Below are 22,615 nucleotides of genomic sequence, written 5' to 3' on the forward strand. Positions count from 1 at the left end.
AAAAATAGCCAGTATTAAACCTCCCCCATATTGTATCTGTCTATTATGGCATCTAAATAGTCTGACTGCTTTCCTCACAGTTTGACCACCTGCAGTTGTATAAAACAAACTAATGAGACAAACCTCACTGGCACGTTGTACAAAGTATCAGGCTGTGTAAATCTGAACACCACCATGTTTTCAGACAGTCAAAGCTAAATACTCCTTTAGGCACCTCATCAAGCCCTAAATTGCCTCTTATGGATAAACTGAAATTTAAAATGACTTCCATGTATCAGCACAAGGATAATTCATGATAAGTGTCTGAATGACAGCATTCAACATAAGTGTCAGATACAGAGAAGTATGACTTGAAGAACTAAAATAAATCCCTCAAGATCTGCAATATTCAATGATAGCAAGAGAAAAGCACTAGGAAAAAAAAAAACAACTGTCTCATACATACCTAAACTTTCCTAAATGTATGTTTAATATTTGAAATTTTTTATATTTGGCCTACTTATGGAGATAAAATTCTAAGGTACATTTTCCCAATTCCAGAGTTGAATCTTTGGCTGAATAGTCAAATGAAGGTACTGGAACATTTCATTCAACAGTCATGAAGTCAAAATTTCATGTGCTGAAGTAGATATAGTTAACATTCAAACAACAGAGTTAATTAACATGCAGATCAGACAGGTGATGAGAACATTATGAAAAGTGATTAGTCTGCACTGGGAGAAAACAAAATGTAGAAATTCAGTTAGATTTTTTGGAGGATGGTGTTTCAAAAATTCAATGACTAAAATCCAGACAGAATTGGGCAGGAAATGAAAAAGAAAGCTTGATAAGCCTATTTATTTTGGATCATAAGTATTTGCCTAAAATGAAAGAGTATTGCTTCTTACTCCAATAGACTTTTAGGTATTAATCCCATTCCACAAGAGGTATTTCAATAAATGTGCAATCTTTTTTTCATGAAGACAAACCCCCTTCCTATGTTAGCTGTATCAGGGACAGATGAAGAAACTCCAAACTGCAGAAGTCCAAAATAAAGCAATGAATGCATTCTGCATCCTTATTGTATAGATGAATGTTTAAGGGCCTGGTCTTGAAATCATAATACGGGCAAACTCATGCCATTCACTGTCTTAGTGGTCTATAAGAGCAGGAGCTCTTATGTTAAATCTTTAATGTAAGTGCTTTTCATATATCTTTGACAACCAAAAGAGTAGGTAGGCAATGTATATATTTGTATATATAGAATGCAATTTGCTCTTTTGGTAACAGGAAGGATCAAGGTCGTACAGACAATCTTGATTTCATTATTTTGTAATGTCAAAGCTTCGTAGCAAAACTACTGAATACAAAATAACACAATTTGAGACCAGACCTGAATACAAAACTGTGTGCTGCATAACGAATGTGCTTGACTGTTTTAAAGTAATATCAAATTTTCCAGGTCGAAATCCATGCAATTTTTCAGCATTTACACTATCATATCGACAGAAAATATACATCAATATTTTTGATTAATCAACAGGAAAAAAAGGCTAGAAAAAACACTAAGAAAAATCATTATCCCTAAGTTTTATCTGAGAGCACTTTGGCAAATGCTCATTTTCTAGCTGCAGGATTTGATTAAAATGTAAAACACTGAAGTTTACCATATTTATCATTTTCCTTCCCCTTTGTTTCAATAAAAATACTAAAATCCCACGCCCCATTTCCAACTTAAGTAAGCATCTATAGTGACAGCTCCCATCACCACACTACTCACACAAGCTTTAAATAACTTCCTTATCAACCTAGAAAGTTTAGCCCTCCACAGGTATTTGCAGTAAGTTCTGCCTTCCATGTAGAAGTGCATTCCAGTGCTACGGGCAAGCATGGATTTTCTTCTCATCTGAGTATAAGAATGAAGTTTCCACCATGTTTGCCAATGTAAATGCAGGCTTTCTGAAAAACTCAAATTAAATCAATGCAGTGTTAATTAATATGCAAATGATACATACCTGTTTCCCTCAGGATGCCACAGTTCTGGGGTTTTCTCTCAACAGGAATGTGATGGATACAAAGCATACTAAATATATTACTGTTTACCATTAAGTTTTTCTACAAAAGCAACCTGAGAAATGACTCTGCTTTTAGAAGCATTATAGTTAGTAAGGACTGAAGACAGAACTTCACAGAATCAGTTTTTTAGCTCCTCTGGAATAGGATAAGGTAGGAAAATTATTTAGTTTTGATTATATTTTATTTCTTTTTGTGCAGGAATGATAATCTGTCCATGATTACTTCAATGTCCATTGTATCCTTCATCAGCTAAAATAGATATGCTTAAAAATCATGGTTGATTATGAATAAAAAATCTGAGATTTTTCAGTTTCAATTACTGGTTTAAGAAGCCTGAATTAAAAAATGCAGCAGTGATGCCACAGATCTTACATACATATTATGTTCCTTGCAGCATAGTAATTCCTAACTTGAGTGCAATGAAAGATCTCACAAATAATCTCTAACAAGAAATGTCTTTTCTAACTTGTGTATGGTGTAAAGTGATGCCAATGAACACTTTCATGATATTAAAAAAAAACAAAAACAGCATAATATGAAATACTACAAAACTATTCTCAGAACAAGGGTTTGAAACTAATAGTTTCACAGAATTGCTGAAAATCCCTCCCCAGATAATTTTTACTGATAATCCATTCTCCTCCTAAAACTTACAATACAGTTCTGCTTCAGCACACTATGGACACCTTGCTTCTGTGGTTTCTTCTCCTCTTTGTGCTCCTATAAATTGAGCAATCAGATGTAAATCATCACCATACTTAGATTTTTGTGTCAAGTTTTGTTCTCCTAACTACTAAACGATGCACTGTAAATTATTTTGGCATAAAGAAAAGTCATTGATGCTATTTTCTGAGAGCAGGTTAACTTGCAAACCCAATAGTATTTTACAAATCCTTTATCTATTGTAGAAGTGATGTTTAGCTAACTCATCTTTGCAAGGTGCTCTACAATCATGATGCATGTGAAGCATCAGCATCAATCTTCCACACTGGAATTGCCTTTGAAAAATTGCCATTGCAATGTAATTTCATCACAGTATTGCAAAAGTAGAGAGAACACAGTAATCTGTGACTGAGGCACTTCAGCACTCCCCATTTTAACAAGACCAACTATCCTTTTGTTGTTTGTCACGACCATCAGACAAAACCCAGTAATTGTTACAAGAATTAAAATACGGACACTTTACCAGAAAAGCAAAAATCGCAGAACTGACTCTTCATGCAATGAAAAGTAGATCACATTAAGATCTAGCTCCACCACTGGAAAATGAAAGAAGTAGTCATATGCCTGAGAAATTGGAAGACTGATTCACTCACAAGAAGCACCTCTACATACCATTTGCTTCATCATCAGATATTTCATGAAACATGCTTATGTAAACAAAACAACCTTGGAAATGTTTTAGATGTATTTTTAAAATGAAATGTTTGTGTATTTTTCTATCTGCAGTCATGTATCTCACTTTGTTAATTATTGTTTCTCCAACTTTCTGCTGCAACCACTGCTTTGCCTGTGTGAGAGATCACATCCCCCAAAGCAGAGTTGAGCTCCTCTATGATTTGAAATTACATTTGTCCCCTCCAAAGGATGCTGATGGCAGAGATGCTCATAATTTTAGTGTAACAGGGAAGTGTCTAATGTTGAACTGAATGAATCTGGTCTTGTGATTTAAGCTAAATAGGGTAGATCTGTGTGACTCACAAAAAAATTAAGCTAAAATGTTATGGAGTTCTAACATATAGCAAAACAGCAAATTTTAAAAGTTTTTATGTATGCAATTTTGGGTCTTTTCTGAGAGATAACAAGCAACTCATTAGGAAGCTGTAACTTTTTGTGGTAGCAAAACATTCCTAGTTCACTCTTCATCTCTACTGCCTACATAAATAGGAAGTAATGGATTCAGCTCCAGAACTCATTTTTACCTATGGAGATCTCAAGGCAACAGGAATCAGCAGTTAAAGGAAAAAAATTCTATTGAAAGGGGAAAGCATTACCCTCTTTAAGAGGCTGGCAGAAAGAGAAAAAGCAGCCTAGAGCAGACCAGTGCTGTGGAGCTCCAGATCTAATGGCACAGGAACGTACAGACAGTGAGTACCCACACTTCACTAGCAGGAACCACTCAGAAACTACAAGCACTTGTAAAGCATGATAGACATGAGTCCAACACCTGGAACCACTCTGTGAGAGCTAAATCCTTTTATTACCTCTGCTGTTCAGTGCATGTATTGATTTTGAAAACATTTCCAAACTACTGCAAAGCTGAAGGATCAAATCTATCTTGTTAGGTATGGGTGGATGCTTCAAATTTGCTGAATAACCTCACACTAGTAATGTTCCTCATTGAAAGATATCAGGAACTAAACTGTGAAAACAATATTCAAACATCTACTGGATGTCAGAAATGCCAATCACCAAGCAATCACCACTTTTCTTCAGTTACATTTGCTGCGTGGCTCAGCACTTCAGAAAATGAGATAATTGTCGAGATCTAGGCTTTATTAATTGCAGGCTTTCATTCCTTAAAATGCTGCCATTTTACAAACCTAGGCAATAAATAAGGAGAATTTATAATTAAGTCATGTTCTACCATCCATACCTAACTATTTGGCTGACCATAAATATAAAAACCTTTTATGTTTATATGAGGAGTTTTAAGGAACTGGCTATCTTGTGTCCTACTCTTCTTTCACTAATAAAGATGTCTTAAGGGCTTTTATGTCCCTTTATCAAATGTTCCACTGAGTTGTGACTCACAGTCTTATACAGGAAATACTGGGATTTAAAAATGTACTCCTTTTTCAACTAAATCTCATGTTTACCCTTCTGAACCCATCCTCTTCTTTATTTCAAATGTCCAAAGAGTTAGGCTGAATTTTCAAAGTATTGCAATAGCTTTAAGAACATGGAGAACTGAGATCTAAAGAAAGTTTGCTTTTAAAATGCTTAAATGTATTTTAAAATTCTATTTTTAGATTCAAATGATGTACAATTGCATAGTTCACGAACCTACTGGTTCATGTTTGACAAAGAGCCACAAATATGACTCAAGGATTGAGCATTATTCATTAAAGAGCTGAGAGAGCAGGGACTGCTCAGCCTGGAGATGTCTCAGGAAGATCTTGTCAATGTGTACATTTACCTCACGGGAGAAAGCAAAGACTACAGAGTCAGAATCTTCACAGTGCTGCCCAGCCAGAGGACAAGAGGCAGCAGCCACAAACTGAAATACAAAAGTTTCTTCCTGAACATGAGACAGAACATCTTCACTGTGACAGTGGTCAACACCAGAGCTAGTCACCCAGAGGGGCTGTGTAGTCTCCATCCTTGGAGGTATTCAAAAACCACCTGAGCAGGACAACAGGACTGACAAGTTCCTGTGCTGCCTTCCTTCCTACCTCTACTGTCCTATGACCCCAGGTTTGCTTTCATTTGCTTTTTTAAAGACTGTTTGTTGGTTATTTGTATAATGGAACTGCTTATTTACAGTTGCTATCTATCTAATTTTTTCCAGGTTTTTTTTTTTCTTTTTCTGCTGTTATTGGAAGTAATGCCTGGAAAGGTGCATAAAGTAACATACATACTGTATATAAGATATATGATCAATTCAAAAGTTCAGTATTTTTCAGAAGTAAAAGAAACCCATATCAGACTGCAATACTAAGCATAAAGTAAGACAGAATAAAGATTGACTTCATAAAGTCTAAACTGAAAAAGTACTTGCATGAACTTGGTAATAAAAGCATTTACCATTTCAGTGTGACATTATAACTAATGAAGGTTTAAAGGACTGCATGTTTTCACTAATTCAATTTTTGTACATTTATAAAATAAACAGAGTGAAACAATTTATTCTATTGATGTAATGTATTTTACACCAGGCAAGAACTAGAAGACTTTCCAAGCTTGTATGATTGTAAATTATGTGCAATTCTCAAAGACGGGCACTGTGAATACCAGCATTTTTAACAACATAAAAGTCTGTATTTTATACTGTCCTAGATACACTGTGTCTAATTATCTCGATACTGAGATTCTTTGTAAATGACCAAAGAGTGTTTCTTTACATCTGGAGCCTGAACCTTCCAAGGGGAAGGTTCCAAGGGGATTAACTGCATTGTGAGAACACCAGGCAAAACCAAAGTATCTGCAGTGAGTCACGTATGTGCTAAATGGCACCAATTCTCCAGAACTCTGGAGTACCTAATGATTACAGCACCTCTTGAGAGCACTTGGATAAGCAAGTAGGTGGCAAGAACATAAGATGGTAACAAAGGAACATCTAATTATCCTAGTATGTATATGCATCACAAGCTCAGTAGACAACCTCTAGAGGGAAGATAAGGCACAATGCAGACAGTGTAAGTACTATGTTTTACAGCTCCACAAGATAACAATATACACACTAGCATTGTTATTTCAGGGAAAAAAGATCCTGTTGATCTGGATTAATGAAAACAGAAATAACTCTTTGTCCACATTAAAAAAAAAAAAAAAAAAAAAAAAAAACCACAAAAAACAAAACAAAACAAAACAAAAAGATTTAACATTGATGAAGCCTCAAAATATTTGCTTTCTAACAATGGAATATAATATTCAGTTCTTCCATTAAGACATCATATCCCAAGAACACACTGTAACATGAGGACATGGGAGAACATTTTACAAGTTGGGAACTGACAGAATGAAGGTTTCTTAACCAAGAAAAGGGAAGATTCTGTTGCTACAAAAAATTGGTATAGAATTGTGCTCTAAACAGAATATGTAGTCTTTAAAATATCTGATATATTTCAAGTAAATTTTTCCAACAGTTTTGCATGCAATTTGTCAGCATCCATAGCGATATTTTAAAATGCAACTTAATTAAACATTTAAGCCACTAAATAATTTTTTGCTATGATCAGAAAAAGTCCACAGGCTCTGTACACTCTCAGAGAACAGGGTCTCTGGATTTGTCTGGACCTCTATTAACCTGAGCTGATTTTAGCTTGTTTTAACTGTGCGAACAATTCTTTAGCCATCAAACAAGTCTGACTTCTAGCTTAGTTGAGACTACAGTACATGTTAACAATCTATTAAGTTCATATACACGCTGAGCAACCTTCCATTTTGTACAGCAAATTCACACTGCATACAGCTTTTCTATCAATTAACTTGGGCTATGAGTGTTAGTGTCATAATTGGACTAGTGACAACGGCATTGTACTTGAATTATACTCATTTAATATTAGGCTTAATTAATAAAACATTGCATCTGTGTTTTGTAATAATAATGTGTTCTGTCTTAGCCCATAGCAAAATTCCGTGTAAAAACCCCCCAAATGACAAACTTAGGAAAAAGCTGCAAATGATATTTTAGCCAAACATATGTATACTTATGGTCTGTTACTGCACCACAATAAATGTTGATCATAGAACTTCAGTTCTTAATACATTGTATGTTAAAATATTGCCAATTTCAGAAGAAACCATCAGATTATTTGAAACTGATGAACAGCATTCTGTCATTTGTACTAATCCAATTCCACACCTTCTCTTGTAGCTGTTAAACATTTTTCTTTCTAACACATAATCTCAAATACACTATGTCTCTTGTCCCTTCACAACCATGAATGTCTTTCACTTCTCTAAAACAAGGATTCATCTTTTCCCATTCATTTGCAGGAAACTGCTACAGATCCCAGATTTGTTCACTCATCCTTCATAAAAGGATATAAAACCACACACATGAAGGTCCAGTCCCAGACACTTCACTCAGTTCATTGGCTTGGGATCAGGTCAATGGCTAGGAAGATTTTTATTTTTTTTTACTAAACATCTAATTAAAATTTTCAGTTATTTAAGGGTTTATTTTACTACACAGTGATAAGCATCAGCATTTATAGAGCAGAAAATCCCTACAATTACATTATAGTTTTCAGCTATCTCACATGAAGGTCACTGGAATGAAATGGAAATGGAGAGATAATTGCAATTTGATCCATAAGACAGAATTACTACCTGACTATATAGCAGGATAATTAAACTGGACTTAATTGAGATGCTGCAGCATGTCTGCCACTGCCAGCAATGTGCAGTGTTAGCCTGGTCTTGGCTAGGGTCTCTGCCTTCATTTCTGTACTGTGAAGGCACTGTCTTCAACAGGACCCTGCATTTTATATTGAAATATAGTTTTTACAAAAAAGTTATCTCCTTATCATTAATAAAAAATATTCTCCCATGTCTTGGATTGTAGGAGTACCACACCACTTACACAAAAACTTCAAGAGAGAGCAAATCCCCAGTGAAAAAGATGGAGGTGCAAACAATACTGTGAAGGACCATAAAGGTTGCGAGTCATTCCCTAGAAGTACAGGGAGTGTCTTTAGTACAACACTGCAGCAGTACTTGACATTTCAAAATCCACTTTGAAAACCACCATATAGACCCCATGAAAATCCTGGAATGGATGGGGCTTGATGGCTCTGATAGCAGAAAGCTTTATATGCTTTGGAAAGGAAATCCAATCACATTCACAACATGAACAATTGAAAAATCAATTCAAATGCCTGTTAGAGGGCAAAGTTTTGCTTGGTTTTGAACTCTCTGTTGCCTCTTAGAAGGACGAAAAGCTATTGCTTGTATCTATAAAACAAGTTATTGGGAAAAATCACACAAGTATAACCACCATTTACACTGCTGTAGAATATTTGTTTCCCACTTCTGGAAAAACCAGGTCTTGACTGCTACACTTACTAAATAAGATATTCATTTGCAAAATTAAAAGTCTGAATTTGTTCCCAAAAACGTAAGTACAACATCAAAAGAGATTGTAAAATTTGTCTCTTAATTTCTAAACAAACATAGGAGACAATGCCATTAAAATCTGGAATGTAGAAGCACACACAACAATAATTTTTTGTTCAGAACGATGAAGATTAGAATCTGTAAAGAAAGAAACTAAATCCATCTGAGGTGATCAGTGCATGCATTGACCAGCTTAGGGCATAAACTACTAACAGCTGTATCAAACTGCTCTAGTTTTCCATCTGTGTGAATGCTGTTGATTGGAACTTCCTTGGCATCAGAAAGAAACATTTCCAGCACCATCAGCACTCTCTCATTCCTGGAGGCAACGAGTCTCCAGGAGAAAATGATGGTATCAACTTTCTCCTGCCATTCGGCTGTTTGGCCCTACTGCTCCATGTCTAACCTTTCCTTGCAAAACATGCCTCTTCTGCATGAGCTCCAGAAACTCCCAGATCCTCAGTGGATTGTTTTAAGCCTCCATCATCCCTCCTCATTGAGACAGAGGTCAGGCAGACACATCACCTACTCTGCAGCTCTCTGCAGTGGTGCTGCAGCCAATACCAGCACCCACCATTGGAGAGCAAATAGTATCTCACTCCTTTATGTCATAGTTTGCACCATTACAGTTCTACACTGATTAAAAAAGCTGTGATGAAAAACAAATTGCAATCTTCTGAAAAGGCTATGGAATTAAGAAATTAAGGGAACTACAATTATATACTCAATTACCCTGTATTGTTATTTTAAAAAGCTGCTGTTTCAGAAACTCAATTCTAAATCACGAGCTGTAGTAAATTACTTCATTGTACATACTAGATCAATTTAAGGTCACAACTAAATTACATTTTAAGTAACTCACTAGTCTTTGAACAAGTCTCAAGATTCTAGTGCAACTTTAGGGTTCAAAAAGTAACTAAGATTATGAAATTATCAACCTCAAAAAGTTCACATTCATCTATAAACAAAAGCTTAAACACTAATCAATTCCTTTGCTCCAAAATTTAAACAGTACACCATGCTCAAAAGTAATCCAACACAGGAGTAAATCAGCACAGGAGAACTCCTATCAAGATGGAGAAAAGCAAAAAAGGAGTCAAGTTTTGTTTTCTAAACTTACTGGTATTAAGGATGGAAGAATTGTTCAGCTATAAAAGCTGAAAATTACATCCGGTTTTTAAATTCTTATGCTCTCAAAATGCATTATTATTACCAATAATTCTGTTAATATTTCTGCAAGTGAAATACTTATAAATATTAAAAGTCTTTCTCTTTCAAAATGACTTTTTCCTTTTATTTTAGCAGTATTTATTAAAGAGAATTTTCAAAAAAAAAAGAATTTTTATATTAGGGAACCGAAATTTTACCTTAGGAAACTATTTCATTTCTGTGAAACTCCAATATTCCATGGTTCTATGCACATGAAAGAAATTAAATATTTAATACTGCTCCACAGTGTACAGATTCCAAGCAAATGAACTTTGTGATGAGAAAATGGCAAATTAGGAAATTAGTAATAAAAGAGACCTTGAAAGGGCATACAAACACAATAGCCCAGGCAATACTGAAGATCACAGATGAATTCCAAATAGAGGACAACAGAAGTTTAAAAGTTTTTTTTAGAAGAACAGGTGTTTCATGCAGAAAAACAGCAGCAATAGATAATTCTTATATTTTCATTTTCTGTGGTCCTATGAATTGCATCAAAACGCAGGTGTTCAGTATCCCATGCAGGATTTATGCTTTCACAAACAAAGAAGAGTGAAGTGATTCTTTGAAGCAATTACTGACACCTTGTGCATTATCCAACTCTCCAAAATATACAGCATCCCTCTTTGGTAATACTGTCAACTGGCTTCTCTAACGTCTCTTCAAGATCCTCTAATTTCACAGTTACCTGAAGTGCATCAGTGAGAAACACAGTATCATGACTTTTCTGATTCAGCCAAGGAATTGACACCGGGAAGGGATCTATTTCATGGACTCTATCCATAAGCATTAAGTATCAGGACTCTGTTATCTGCAGATTTTTTAAACTCAATTTTAAAATTTCACATGTACCACCTTTGCAGAAGCTCTGCCACCAGACACCAGCTTGCAGCAGAGCTGCACTCTGAATTGTGAAGAATAAAGAAGCAGAACAGAAACTTCTCAGCTGATTTTCCTCAAATTATTTCCTGCATCATCTACATGCCCAATAGCTAGGAATTTCTCAATGAACAAGTTACAACCCCCTCAGTTAGTAAAACACAATATTGACTTATTTGTGCCAGTATTTCACTATTTACAATGTTTTCCCTAACTTTTAACATCCAGTCCAGTACCCACTGCCCAATATCCATTAATACTGTACAATTTTCAAGTACAACAAACTTGTGGAAGGAGAGAGGTCTGCTAAATTGCCTTTGGTTGAAAAAAAGAAAATAAAATCTATGGGTCATTCCTTCAGATGACAGTGATGAAACTGAAATTACATGGGGTTTTGTTCATGACTTCAAGTATGTTTGATGCCTTTACTCCCTATTATCTAACTTCAAAATTTTTCTCTTTTATACATACATGATACTAGTACACACACCATCCAAATTCTCTAGTGTCAGATAAAAATATTGTTAGAGGCATCTAGCAAGTGGTCTTCTTTATATTTATTTATATAAATACAACATAAATACAACATAAATATAAATATAAATATAAATATAAATATAAATATAAATATAAATATAAATATAAATATAAATATAAATATAAATATAAATATAAATATAAATATAAATATAAATATAAATATAAATATAAATAATATAAATATAAATACAATAGATATTTTAAACAGCTCACAGGAAAGTGGTCTGCAGTTAGGAGAAATAAGAAGAGAAATGCAAAAAGTGCCTCAGTGCTTTAGTGCCTAAAAAGCTGCTGTGCAACTCATCACACATCAGGGAAAAAGGCTACCTAGGATTTTAGCTATTATGCATGTTTTTTTTGATCCCAGCTATTACTTTGGTGATTTCTAGTCTTACTCCATACATTATAGTCTATAGTATAAGGAATGCTCACCTACTCTCTACTGCTGTGTGAGACTCAATGAACCTGACTTTATATTGGTGTGGTTAGGGTCTGCTTCATACATTTTCTCTCTCTTATGTTATGTTGACTGCATAAGAAATACAGGCATGTATCTGAATATACATAATAGTCCATTTTGTTGCATAATGGAGTTTGCATTTTTTTTTTCTGTGATACTATTAGAGAAAATTATTTTGATTCTCAGCTTGTGGGATAACTTTATAGCTGTACATAAACCAGCAGGCAGCTTTATGGAAATGCTAAGCCTTTTCAAAATACAGAAAAGCAAATATTAATGATATCCTACATTGAAACTCCTTCTTCAGTCTTCTCTAAAGCTTCAAAGGAGGTTCAGCATGTCTAGTGTTTGCAAACACAACACACAGAAAACCAGCCTCAGAAACCATACCCTACCAGTTTTTCTGGATTTTTTTAGGATCTTCATTTGCAAAGTGTAGCTATTCCAAGTGACAGAGCTGAATAAATAAGTTAGAAAAAAAGCTAGCCATAACTTCTTTGCTCCCTTTTATCTATCCCTGTTACCTTCAATAACAAGTGGAAAACAAAGCCTTGCCTGCCTAAGGATGTAACTTGTTATTATGTTCCATGTGCTGGCAAGTGAGAGAGGCAATATTCAGTACTCAGAATTGATTTTGAACTTGCTCTACATTCATGGCTTTTAAATTTAAGTTGCAAAATTAAGAACCACAGGACCCAACATCCTTCTGAGAAAACTTCTCATGCTTTTTATTATACACAGTCCTTTGTTGCAAACTAGTTGAAGACTGATTATCTTTGGTGAATTTAAAATGTTACCCTGCACTTTGGTAATCAAATCAGTAAGTCTGTATTCTTGCTTTATATTTTGCTATCAAGCACTTTGTTTGTATTTAATCATAGCAATTATTTCTATTGTGCTTACCCCCTGTAATTTTATGTTATATAGAATGACAGTTATTTGAGCTAAAACAATTGCTCACAATAATTTGTGTGTTTATTTTTATTGTGATTATTGTCATTCCAACTCTCATGGCAAGAGCAGAGCACTCTAAGTTATGCATATACACCACTTAATAACTAAGCTGTTCTTTTCCTTGGGGTTCAACCACCTACTGAAGAAAACACAAAACACAACAACTACGCAGAGAAGGAAAAAGTAAATGAAAATAATACGTTATCTTCTAACTCCTCTTATAATTGCCAATGAAATTTATAAGAGTAACATGGGAAAATAGCTACTGTATTATTTATTTTTGCATTGAACTATCAAATATATATTTTTTTCTTTTGGCAAGGAATGGCTTTTAAAGACATATATTTTTACCAGCATGTGTTAGTAAGAAACTGACTCACCCAGAGCTCAATGTGGGCTGAAGTCAGAGAACACCTCTTTTTCACTACTCTCTCTCACCCCAGCACATCCCTGTGAAAATACAGAGTCCAGAACTGCACTGACACTTAAACCACAGAAAGCACGGCAGCAAAACACCCTTAGTCTTGTTTTCTGACGATTTCGCTGCCCTTTCTGTTACCAGTGGATACTGATTTCACAGCTTCAGAAATCTCTGGACAAGACTCCAAGATCCCTTCCCGAATTTTAATGTGACTTCTAAGCCCAGCATCATTGTAAGCACAATTTAAACTATTCTCCCCTTGATGGACAAGAGAGATATAGCACCTTCCAGGACCTAAAAGGGGCTTGCAAGAAAGCTGAACAGGGACTTCTCTCAAGTGCCTGGAGCGACAGAACAAGTGGTAATGGCTTTTAACTAAAACAAGGTAGACTTATATAAGATATTAGGAAGAAATTCTTCAAGAGGGTAGTGAAGCACTGGAAGAAGTTGCCCAGAGAAACTGTGAATGCCCCATCTCTGGAAGTGCTCAAGGTCAGGCTGGACATGGCTTTGAGCAACCTGCTCTAGTGTAAGGGAGGTTGGAACAGAATGATCCTCAAGGTCTCTTTCAATCCAAACAGATGTGAAAGACATCGTATGAATATTAGTGCTCTTTTATACTAGGTATAAAAAAAAAATTATCTGAAACATGAAGCACTAGAAAACGCCTCCTAACATCAGTCTTTTCAGTTTATGAAAGAGTACACCAGCTGCAAGTTTATTATGGCCTGCTTGTATTAACATGTGGAACAAAATATGTGCAAGAAAGGATCCTTAAAACTAGCAGGCAAAAGAATGGCACCTAAAAGCTGTAGCTTGATAAATGCAACACAGAAAAAGCCAAATTTTAAATACACAGATAAAAGAGCAAGGATAGTAACTTACAATCAAGATGGATATGCCCAACACTTCGGGTACTTTTCTCTGCTTTGATGCAGACATCACCAGAGTTACACGAGACAGTAGTTCCTTTCAGCAATTAAAAAAAAATATAAAGAGTTGTTTCTAAAACAGTGACTCATGGAAATGTACCTGGGATGACCCAAAACATAAAGGATTCCAGTTAATTTTCTCCTACTGAATAAATGTTAACGCTGCCAAATAATTCAGTTTCTCCCAATTCCACAGCAGACTCTTGTATCCTCAGAGGCAGGTTAATTTATCACTACTCCACAGTTTATTTGGCACAAAGATGAATGCGAATTATATCTTAGATATCCAGCTGAGCAGAGCCACAAAAATGAATAATTTCATCTTCATTCATGATACTTTAACTTTTCCTTAACCTCAGCTAGTTGCCTTGCAATTTCTTTCTAGCCCATCACATACTATTTTGACTTGAATTTGTTAAAAATCAGCTAACTGTACAGACAGGACTTTAATTAACACAGTGAAGTCCAAAATTACTACCCCTTTTTCCCAAAAGTAATAAATCTAGAATTTGTGCTTCTATAATCAAAAATTATTAACGTCTCTGAGCTGCATCCTAATTCTACTGGACACTTCCACAAAAAAACTTCTAGATGACCATCTTGAAACAGGATGAAAATGTTAAATCACACTCCAGATACACTTTGAATGTACAGTAAATTCTTCTAGCCTAGTCTATATGCTTAAGTACCAGGTCTTAAAATTAAACTCCTGCCATATTCTCAGTGGTGCACTTTGCAGCAAGCATTTGCAATCATTTTGCCTTCCAGCAAGAAATATGGTGTGTAGCTATCAAATAGGGATAATTAAAGTAAACATAAACCACATAATTGCAGCTTCCTTCACCACTTAGACTTTAGATCTGAAGTACATCATGTCAAGTTGATCACTTGTCACATAATCAAATGGCTCATTTGATGCATTTATACTGATAATCCTATGGCTTCTTGTCTGATATCACAGATGAATTATGTCCAACAATTAAAGTATAAAATAAAAGGAAAGGCATAGAAATAAAAATGGAAAAATAAATGCAACAAAGTTACAAAATATAAAGTTTATGGTTACTGAATAAGTAGTGGATAAACACAGAACACGAGAGTGAGTGGCTTTTCAAAAAAAGAGCAAAATGGGAGGTTGAAATCTGAAAGGTCACAGAAGATGCAACCAGCAAGATCACGGTGAGATACCAGTGAGGAAAGTAAAAAAGCAAGAAGAACAAAAATATGGTATCTGATCTTAGTCCAGCAAAGACAGAGCCACTTATGGGGAGAAATCTGACAGAATAATTGTATACACCTAATTCCTTTGGAGACCTGACTTTGAACCAAGGAGTCTTCAGGAAGGATGTTCACAACAGTTTAGCAGGACAGCAGTATGATTCAAGGTATCTTTTACTGAAGAAAGAACTACAGCTGAGATAACCTTGCCAAGTATTAAATAAGAACATCATTCAATCACAAAGAACAAGACATAGAATTTTTTACATCAAAACAACATTATTGTGACAACAGAAGAACTTTATCAGTGAGCATTACTGCAAGTCAAAACACAGTATGTTCCACTGCTTGCAAAAAGAAAAAACACACAAAATAATTAAACAGAGAACAAGGGGATTGTGCTGATTAGTGATGCCAATCTTCTTTTTTCTGATTGACTGCTAGAACTAGCATGATGAAGAATATGGAATTATTATATTGTGGGATAAAGAAAACCAAAGACAAGACAAATATTCTACATTTGTAAGCAGTAAGATGTTTATTTGACTCACACATCATAAAAAAATACTGTAAAGGTATTCCTCTTTCTCCCCTCATCCCATAAACTCTTAAACTTTTTTTTTTAAGCTCCATAAGCTTTTCTGTTTGTGCCAGGACAAAGGTCTGGGGCCACAGTGCAAGTCAGTCTAGGAAAACTCCCATGTTTAAGAAAAATCTAGACAGAACAAGGTTTGCAGGATACAACAGGAAGGAACAAACCACTGAATATTTGAACACGATGTTGAAAACAAAAGGATTAAAAAATGAATGGGATGTTATTTGTGCTACAAGTTCCTTAAACTTTCTGTAGCAGTAAATTAATGTTGTTCATTATCACAACATCTACACTGAGAGACCTTATCAAATGAAAACATAGGGATTAATAATCAACACAACTCAGATTAACCAACTAAGCAAAGCACGGCACGCTATTATTTTTGGTATGTCCCTGAACTCAATATACTTTTCAATTCTGAATTGTTGTACTTCAAAAGGGAGGAAGGAAGACATATGCCAATGTCCTGGAAAAAAAATGGGGAGATTTTTAAAATGCTAAGCACCATTATCCATTTCCTCTTAACTGTGCAGTAAGAAACTGATGTTTTTCCATCTGCTGAATCCTTTACTTTCCCCTTAGGAAACACTGGATCTTAAAGGAAAATTCAAGACTATGAAGCACTGAATAGATGTAAAATGCATAAGGGGTACATACAAAAATAGCTGCTCCACTCAATAAGCATGACAGAAAATCACTGGCTCGTGTATGACATTTAAGAAGAAACCTAATAAATGACCTTCTCTTCTAAGTCAGTTCATGCATAGAAATATAATGGGCTAAAATAATGGAGAAACACAAATTCATGAATTATTGAAATATTTCAAATAAAGTTCACTTTCTATGAGCTAGAGAATATATATAGATATATATATATTTGTTATTTGGAAAAAGAATTTTCACATCACCACTTTAGTATATTTTTAAGTACACAGATGGAAAATATGGGGTGGAACTAAGAAATAGAAGCAGGCCTGATTAGTTTTAAAGTTATTGTACTTCATTTGTTCTGTAAGTTATGGAAAAAAGTCTCAGAACGAAAATTTAGCCTATTTCATGACAAGCTCTAAACTACTTTTTAATTTTCTTATTACAAATATTTCAAAATTTTCCGTTTTTCACTTCAATCACAAATCATAGAATCACAGAGTCACAGAATGAGTAAGGTTGGAAAGGACCACAGTGGGTCATTTGGTCCAACCTCCCTGCTCAAGCAGGGCCACCCCAGAGCACATAGCACAGGATTGTTTCCAGACACATCTTGAATATATCCAGTGCCCAATATTCAAGCCCATACTCTTCTTTCTTTCCCATAATTTTTTTTTTTTTTTGGAAAGGAACTGTACTCCAAAATCTGAAGTACAAAATCAAAATTTTTTCAGAATTCTAACACCTGAACAGAAGTCCAACATGTACCAAAGTAATAAAAAAATCAGCAAACAGATAAAGAAGGACTTCTCATAGCTTTTCAGAAATTTACTTTATAACCTGAACTTTCTACATATATCTTCTAAAATGTAAAACTTTGCAATGATGAATACTGACATTAGACCATTCTGCTAGTCCCTACAGTTCTATTTGGAAAATGTATTTACACATTAATGTCTCTAGAACAATAAGCAATAAGAAACACTTGTAGCACCATTCAAATAAACCATAACATTTAACCATTAATCATAAACCAGAGATACCTGGTATCCATATATAAAAATTGGGTAAAAAATATTTTAATATTTGCACTGTGAAAAAGAACTTAAGTTACTATACATCCATAAATTGATGCCTACACCAATGGCAACTCATAAGAATGACAATTCATAACAGCACATCAATAGAAAAGACTCATATTAGGATACATTAACCCTGAAATTAAGAGATTTATTCTTCTTGCAAAGATATTCAAAAGGTTGAAAAAACTGATTTCACATATCTATTTCTCATGCCCAAGCATATGTCAAAAAGCCACACAATGATCATCTCTCAACTTAAAACCACAGTACAGAATCTTCTACTTGGAAGCAAGAATTATGCTCACCAGCTCCCTGTATCCAAAAAAACCCCAGATAAAAACCCAATACACAGTGGGGAAAAATTACCTGAATTAATCAAATATTTGATTTTATTCCTTTGCCAATTCATATTATTTTGTGTTAAAGCCCACTTTGATGGATCTGTTAGCAGTCCACACAAATATTTTATATCCCATCTGGAATTTTCTTAAATCACTAATTTAACTATTCAATTTTTCTGTCATTACTACTACTCTCTGAAATGAACAAACTCTTATTAAAAAAAATCTCTGTCTAATAACAGATACATAAGCCTCTTCTATATAAATTATTATCACTTTATCCTAAGAGTATGCACTAAGATCTAGTAGCTCTTAAAACTCCTTCATGTTACCTCTCCTGCAGCTGCTCTAAGCAAGTATTTTATTGGCACAACATCAATAAACAGTGTAAGACATCTGATAAATATAATTTTATCTTGTGTCTAATTGTTCAGCACAGGGAACTGTTCTTCCCTAAAACCAGGTACAGTTAAAATACGGAAATATTTAGCAAACATAACTGATAAGCTCAACTGAATAATGCATTTATTCTCCTCTTGGTAAAATTACACACTATGCTCAGACTTAATGGCAAGCAGCTCAGTAACAGCTCTGTTCATGCTCAGCTGGATCAGCCCTTCAATTAAATTTCTTTCATTTCAAGGTAATAATCAAAACAGCTGACAATTTAAGTGATATCTCCACATCCACATGCAAATGCAGTATTTCTTAATTTTCCTTTTAACAGGAGAACCGCGGCTGCAGGAACACAGCCCTAAATTAAGCTATTAAAAAAATAATATTCTAAACTTCTTGTGTGGATGAGAGATACTATTAATGCTCAACTCCAGTTTTCTCTAACATATCTGATGATATTCTTCAGCAGCTTTTACCAATTCACAAAATATTCTTTCATTACTATCTTTAATAAATCAAACACAAGTTATTCTTTAAAAATGAAAGTAATGCTAGAATTGTTCTTTTCTATTTTATTCCCTTATTTCTTCATGGATTTGCTGCCACCTTTTCAGATAAAATATTTTCTCAATACTACTTTTTATTCCCCCATACTTCTTCCAACACATCCAGCAAGCAGTTTTAATTTCAGTGTCCTTCAGTCAGAAGACATGAGGAGGCCCTTGCTAGACAGTGAGATATTTACATTTTCATTCTAGTGGAAACTTATATTCTTGCACCATCCTAAATTTTTTACCATTATTTCTACTGTGAGGCATCAGAAGTGAATATATCTGATGCCATTTAGCATCAACACTGACTAAAGCTTGGCAGTTCTCCAAGTTCTCAGCATAATTTGAAGCTGTTAATACAGGAGAATCAATTCCTTAAGCTGAACAAAACCTCTCCAAGTTCTCTCCTTCCAGAACCACCATGATCTCAGTACCAAGTAACCAAGAGAAAAAAGGAGAGGAAGCAGAACATGGAAAGTTAAAAATGCAATATTCCTGTGATCATTCTCCTGCAATGCTAAGTGTTTAAAAAGCAAGTAAGTAATGAAAAGCCCTAAGCAACACAGATGGCTTTTGGGTGTGTGTTACCTCCCCAGTCATTTGTCAAGACCTCACTTAAACATTATCTGACCAGAAAAAAATGACAAAAAAAAAAAAAAAAAAAAAAAAAAAAAAAAAAAAAGACTCCCAGGTCTACTTCTTCCAAAAAACAGTTTCTCATGTACTCCAACAGTAAAACAATGACATAATTTTTGAGTCATGCAAAAATCCCAAGAATTAGTAATAAGTGGTTTCTCGTGTCTTCTCTTAAAAAGCTAATGTGTTACTAGCAACACAGCTAAGTTTCTCTTCTCCAAGAATTATTTTCAAGCAAGCAGATTCCCTTTAATCAGTGTATGACCTCTGAATGGTCCAGACATTACAACATACTCCGTCACTGATATCAAAACCATTTAATATCTAAAATTCAATTTAAAAGGTTTTGGATTTTACTTTCTATTAAAGAAACACTTTCTGAATCATTTTAGGAATAATGTTCTGCAATCAGACAAAGTGCAGCTTAGTGAAAAGTGATGCTATTTAAATTAATTCTGTTTAAAACCAGTACTTCAACGAAAAATGATAAACAGAAGATGAAGGCAAGCATGGGAGCTAACACAATTGTTGGTGAAAAAGTATTACAGCTACTGCATGCATGCAAGTTGTAGAAACCACTTGGGAAAAACCTGAAATGCCATTAGGATAATACAACACATCACACAACAACCTGGCAAACATCAAACCTTTAAGAGCAAACTTTTAATGTTACTTTTTTGTGCCTTGCAGCAAACAATTTAATATGCTCAAATACACCAGTAACACCCGTAGCACTTCAGCAGCTCCATTTTAGAGATTCATACCACAGGTTAAGTTTGCAATGGCATACACTAGGTACAATTTTACTATCCATATATTTTTCAGATATAAACATACAGCATTCTAATATTACATCTTTATATATATAGCAGTATCTTTTGTATATATGTATCTTAACATATATATAGCTAATCTCCTTTCTTTTTCTACTTTCTTTTCTTGGAGATTGTTTTCTAGTTTTCCCTTTTCAGAAACTACCCACAAATTACAAAGATTAATTATAAAGTTAAGGACAAAACCTATGGCTGAATATTATGAAGTTATTTATAATTTTCCCAAGTCAATCAGGGAAATGTGCCTTTAAGCCTGTCTACCACTGGCTCTTCTCATCAGACACATACATGAAACTATCTTTCACCTATAAATCCCTGAGGCCTTTGGCTTTAAGCAACAGTATACTCATCTATCCTCAATCTTAAAACCTTAACACCTTGATCACTTGAAATAGAACACAGGATATATGATGCGTCAGGAGATACATATTTCATCATTCAAGAAAAAATTGGGTTTTCTTTTTATTGTTTTAATTTCACAAAGCAGATGTATTTCCAGAGCAGCAAGTTATTAGATTGATGGTATTTCCCTTTGCTTACTGCAGTAATTAAATTGCACTGACATTAAACTGTTTTTCTCAACAGACTTGACCTTAAGAAGGTCTCACTGGATGTTAAGTTTTCTTTGACAACAATCCTTAGGTGTCATCAAGCACATTAGCTATTGCATTCATCAAGGGAATGGAGACAACAAACCAAACATCTTCTCTTTCATCAATACTTTCCCCTAAAACTCAAAGTTTAGCATTTTTTGCTTATTTATCAGTCTTGATTGTTTATAAGGTATTAACAGCTAATTTCAATACAAATGGCCAAGTCAAGAAGCCAGCTTTGTACTAGAAACAATTTTTTATAATGTCTCTGAGAAAAGATTGCTATGTACTTGAGCACTTTGGCTGGGAGCTGTAAAGGCAAAGCTGAAGCTGAACTTTCCCCCACAGTTCTTTATCTTCAGGAGTATTGATTCCTAGATGAAAGTACACTCACTATTCAATATCAGCTCTGCTGACTCCTGCTAGTAGATCTCAACCAGCTGTGAGAAAGCAGGGACACAGCAGGAGGGATGGGAAGATTAGGGGACAAGGAATACAAACAACAGGAGTAACAGGGAGTGAAAGTAAAGATGCAAAACTACTTTAGAACATTATTACCTAAAATAAGTGGCACTTTGTGAACTCTGTGACCAGTCATCCACATTTGCCAATGCTTCTTTATGGGTATAGAGCCAGTATCCCTTTATGCTTAATCCTCAGATCAACAAAACAGAGTAATAATTTCTCCATGACAAGCATGTACTCAAGATCACATAGATAAATGCTGGCAAATCTCAGCAATGTGTGTCTCACTTAAAAAATGTTATTTGAAAAAGGTTTATTTTCCTGGTTGGCAGCTTCAGGGTATTACCTGCAAAAGGTATTGTTGTCAAATAATTGGTCACACCTACTAAAACAAATGTGGTTAAAATACAAATACAACATTAGTTTCACTTGTTCATAGAAGTCAAAATGTAGTGAAGTATTGAAACAAAATTTCAAGTTTGCTAGACTCTGGAAAAATGAACAACAAAACGTATATTTAAATAAGCAGGTCCCAACAAAATGTAATAGCAAGTTTTTTAATGGTTGTTCTGCATATACTTACAGGTTGAGCAGACCAATAGTGCTCTTGCCACAAGCTCACTGAGTAACTTCCATTTCTGCCTCACTCTGGAGGTAACAACTGGAATGAGAATCTCTGCAGGGACGTAGAACTGAATTGAATACGTCACAAAAATCCCAAAGGAGTACAGAATTTTTACAGACTGATACAACCTGTTGAAAACATTTACAGTCATGTAAGTATGTAAGTTGCAAATTCTTCATAAAAAATTAGCTTGATAATGGTCCTAAGAAGATAAGATATATATATATATATGAAAAAAAAAATTTCCCCCAGCAAACATGAATATAGTATTTTAACTGCCTCAGAAGATGCAAAAGATAAGCCAATTAGAATAAATCTTCCAATAAAGTTCAGACATCTTTACCACTGTTACTTGTAAATGACAAAGAGCTATCCATGCCTCCAACAGTTTTAAATTTA

General features: G+C 34.6%; 1 protein-coding gene across 2 annotated transcripts in view; it reads right to left on the reverse strand.

Annotated features, from left to right (window-relative positions):
* Positions 1-22,615, reverse strand: part of SLC36A4 (solute carrier family 36 member 4) — an 82,928-nt gene that overhangs the window by 20,329 nt on the left and 39,984 nt on the right. For both annotated transcript variants that reach the window (XM_056500238.1, XM_056500230.1), the window contains one exon: positions 22,175-22,344. In XM_056500238.1, coding sequence (XP_056356213.1) covers positions 22,175-22,344 — 170 coding nt within the window. The remainder of the gene's footprint in view (positions 1-22,174; positions 22,345-22,615) is intronic.

The sequence above is a fragment of the Oenanthe melanoleuca genome, chromosome 1, assembly GCF_029582105.1.
Source record: "Oenanthe melanoleuca isolate GR-GAL-2019-014 chromosome 1, OMel1.0, whole genome shotgun sequence".
NCBI classification, from domain to species: Eukaryota; Metazoa; Chordata; class Aves; order Passeriformes; family Muscicapidae; genus Oenanthe; species Oenanthe melanoleuca.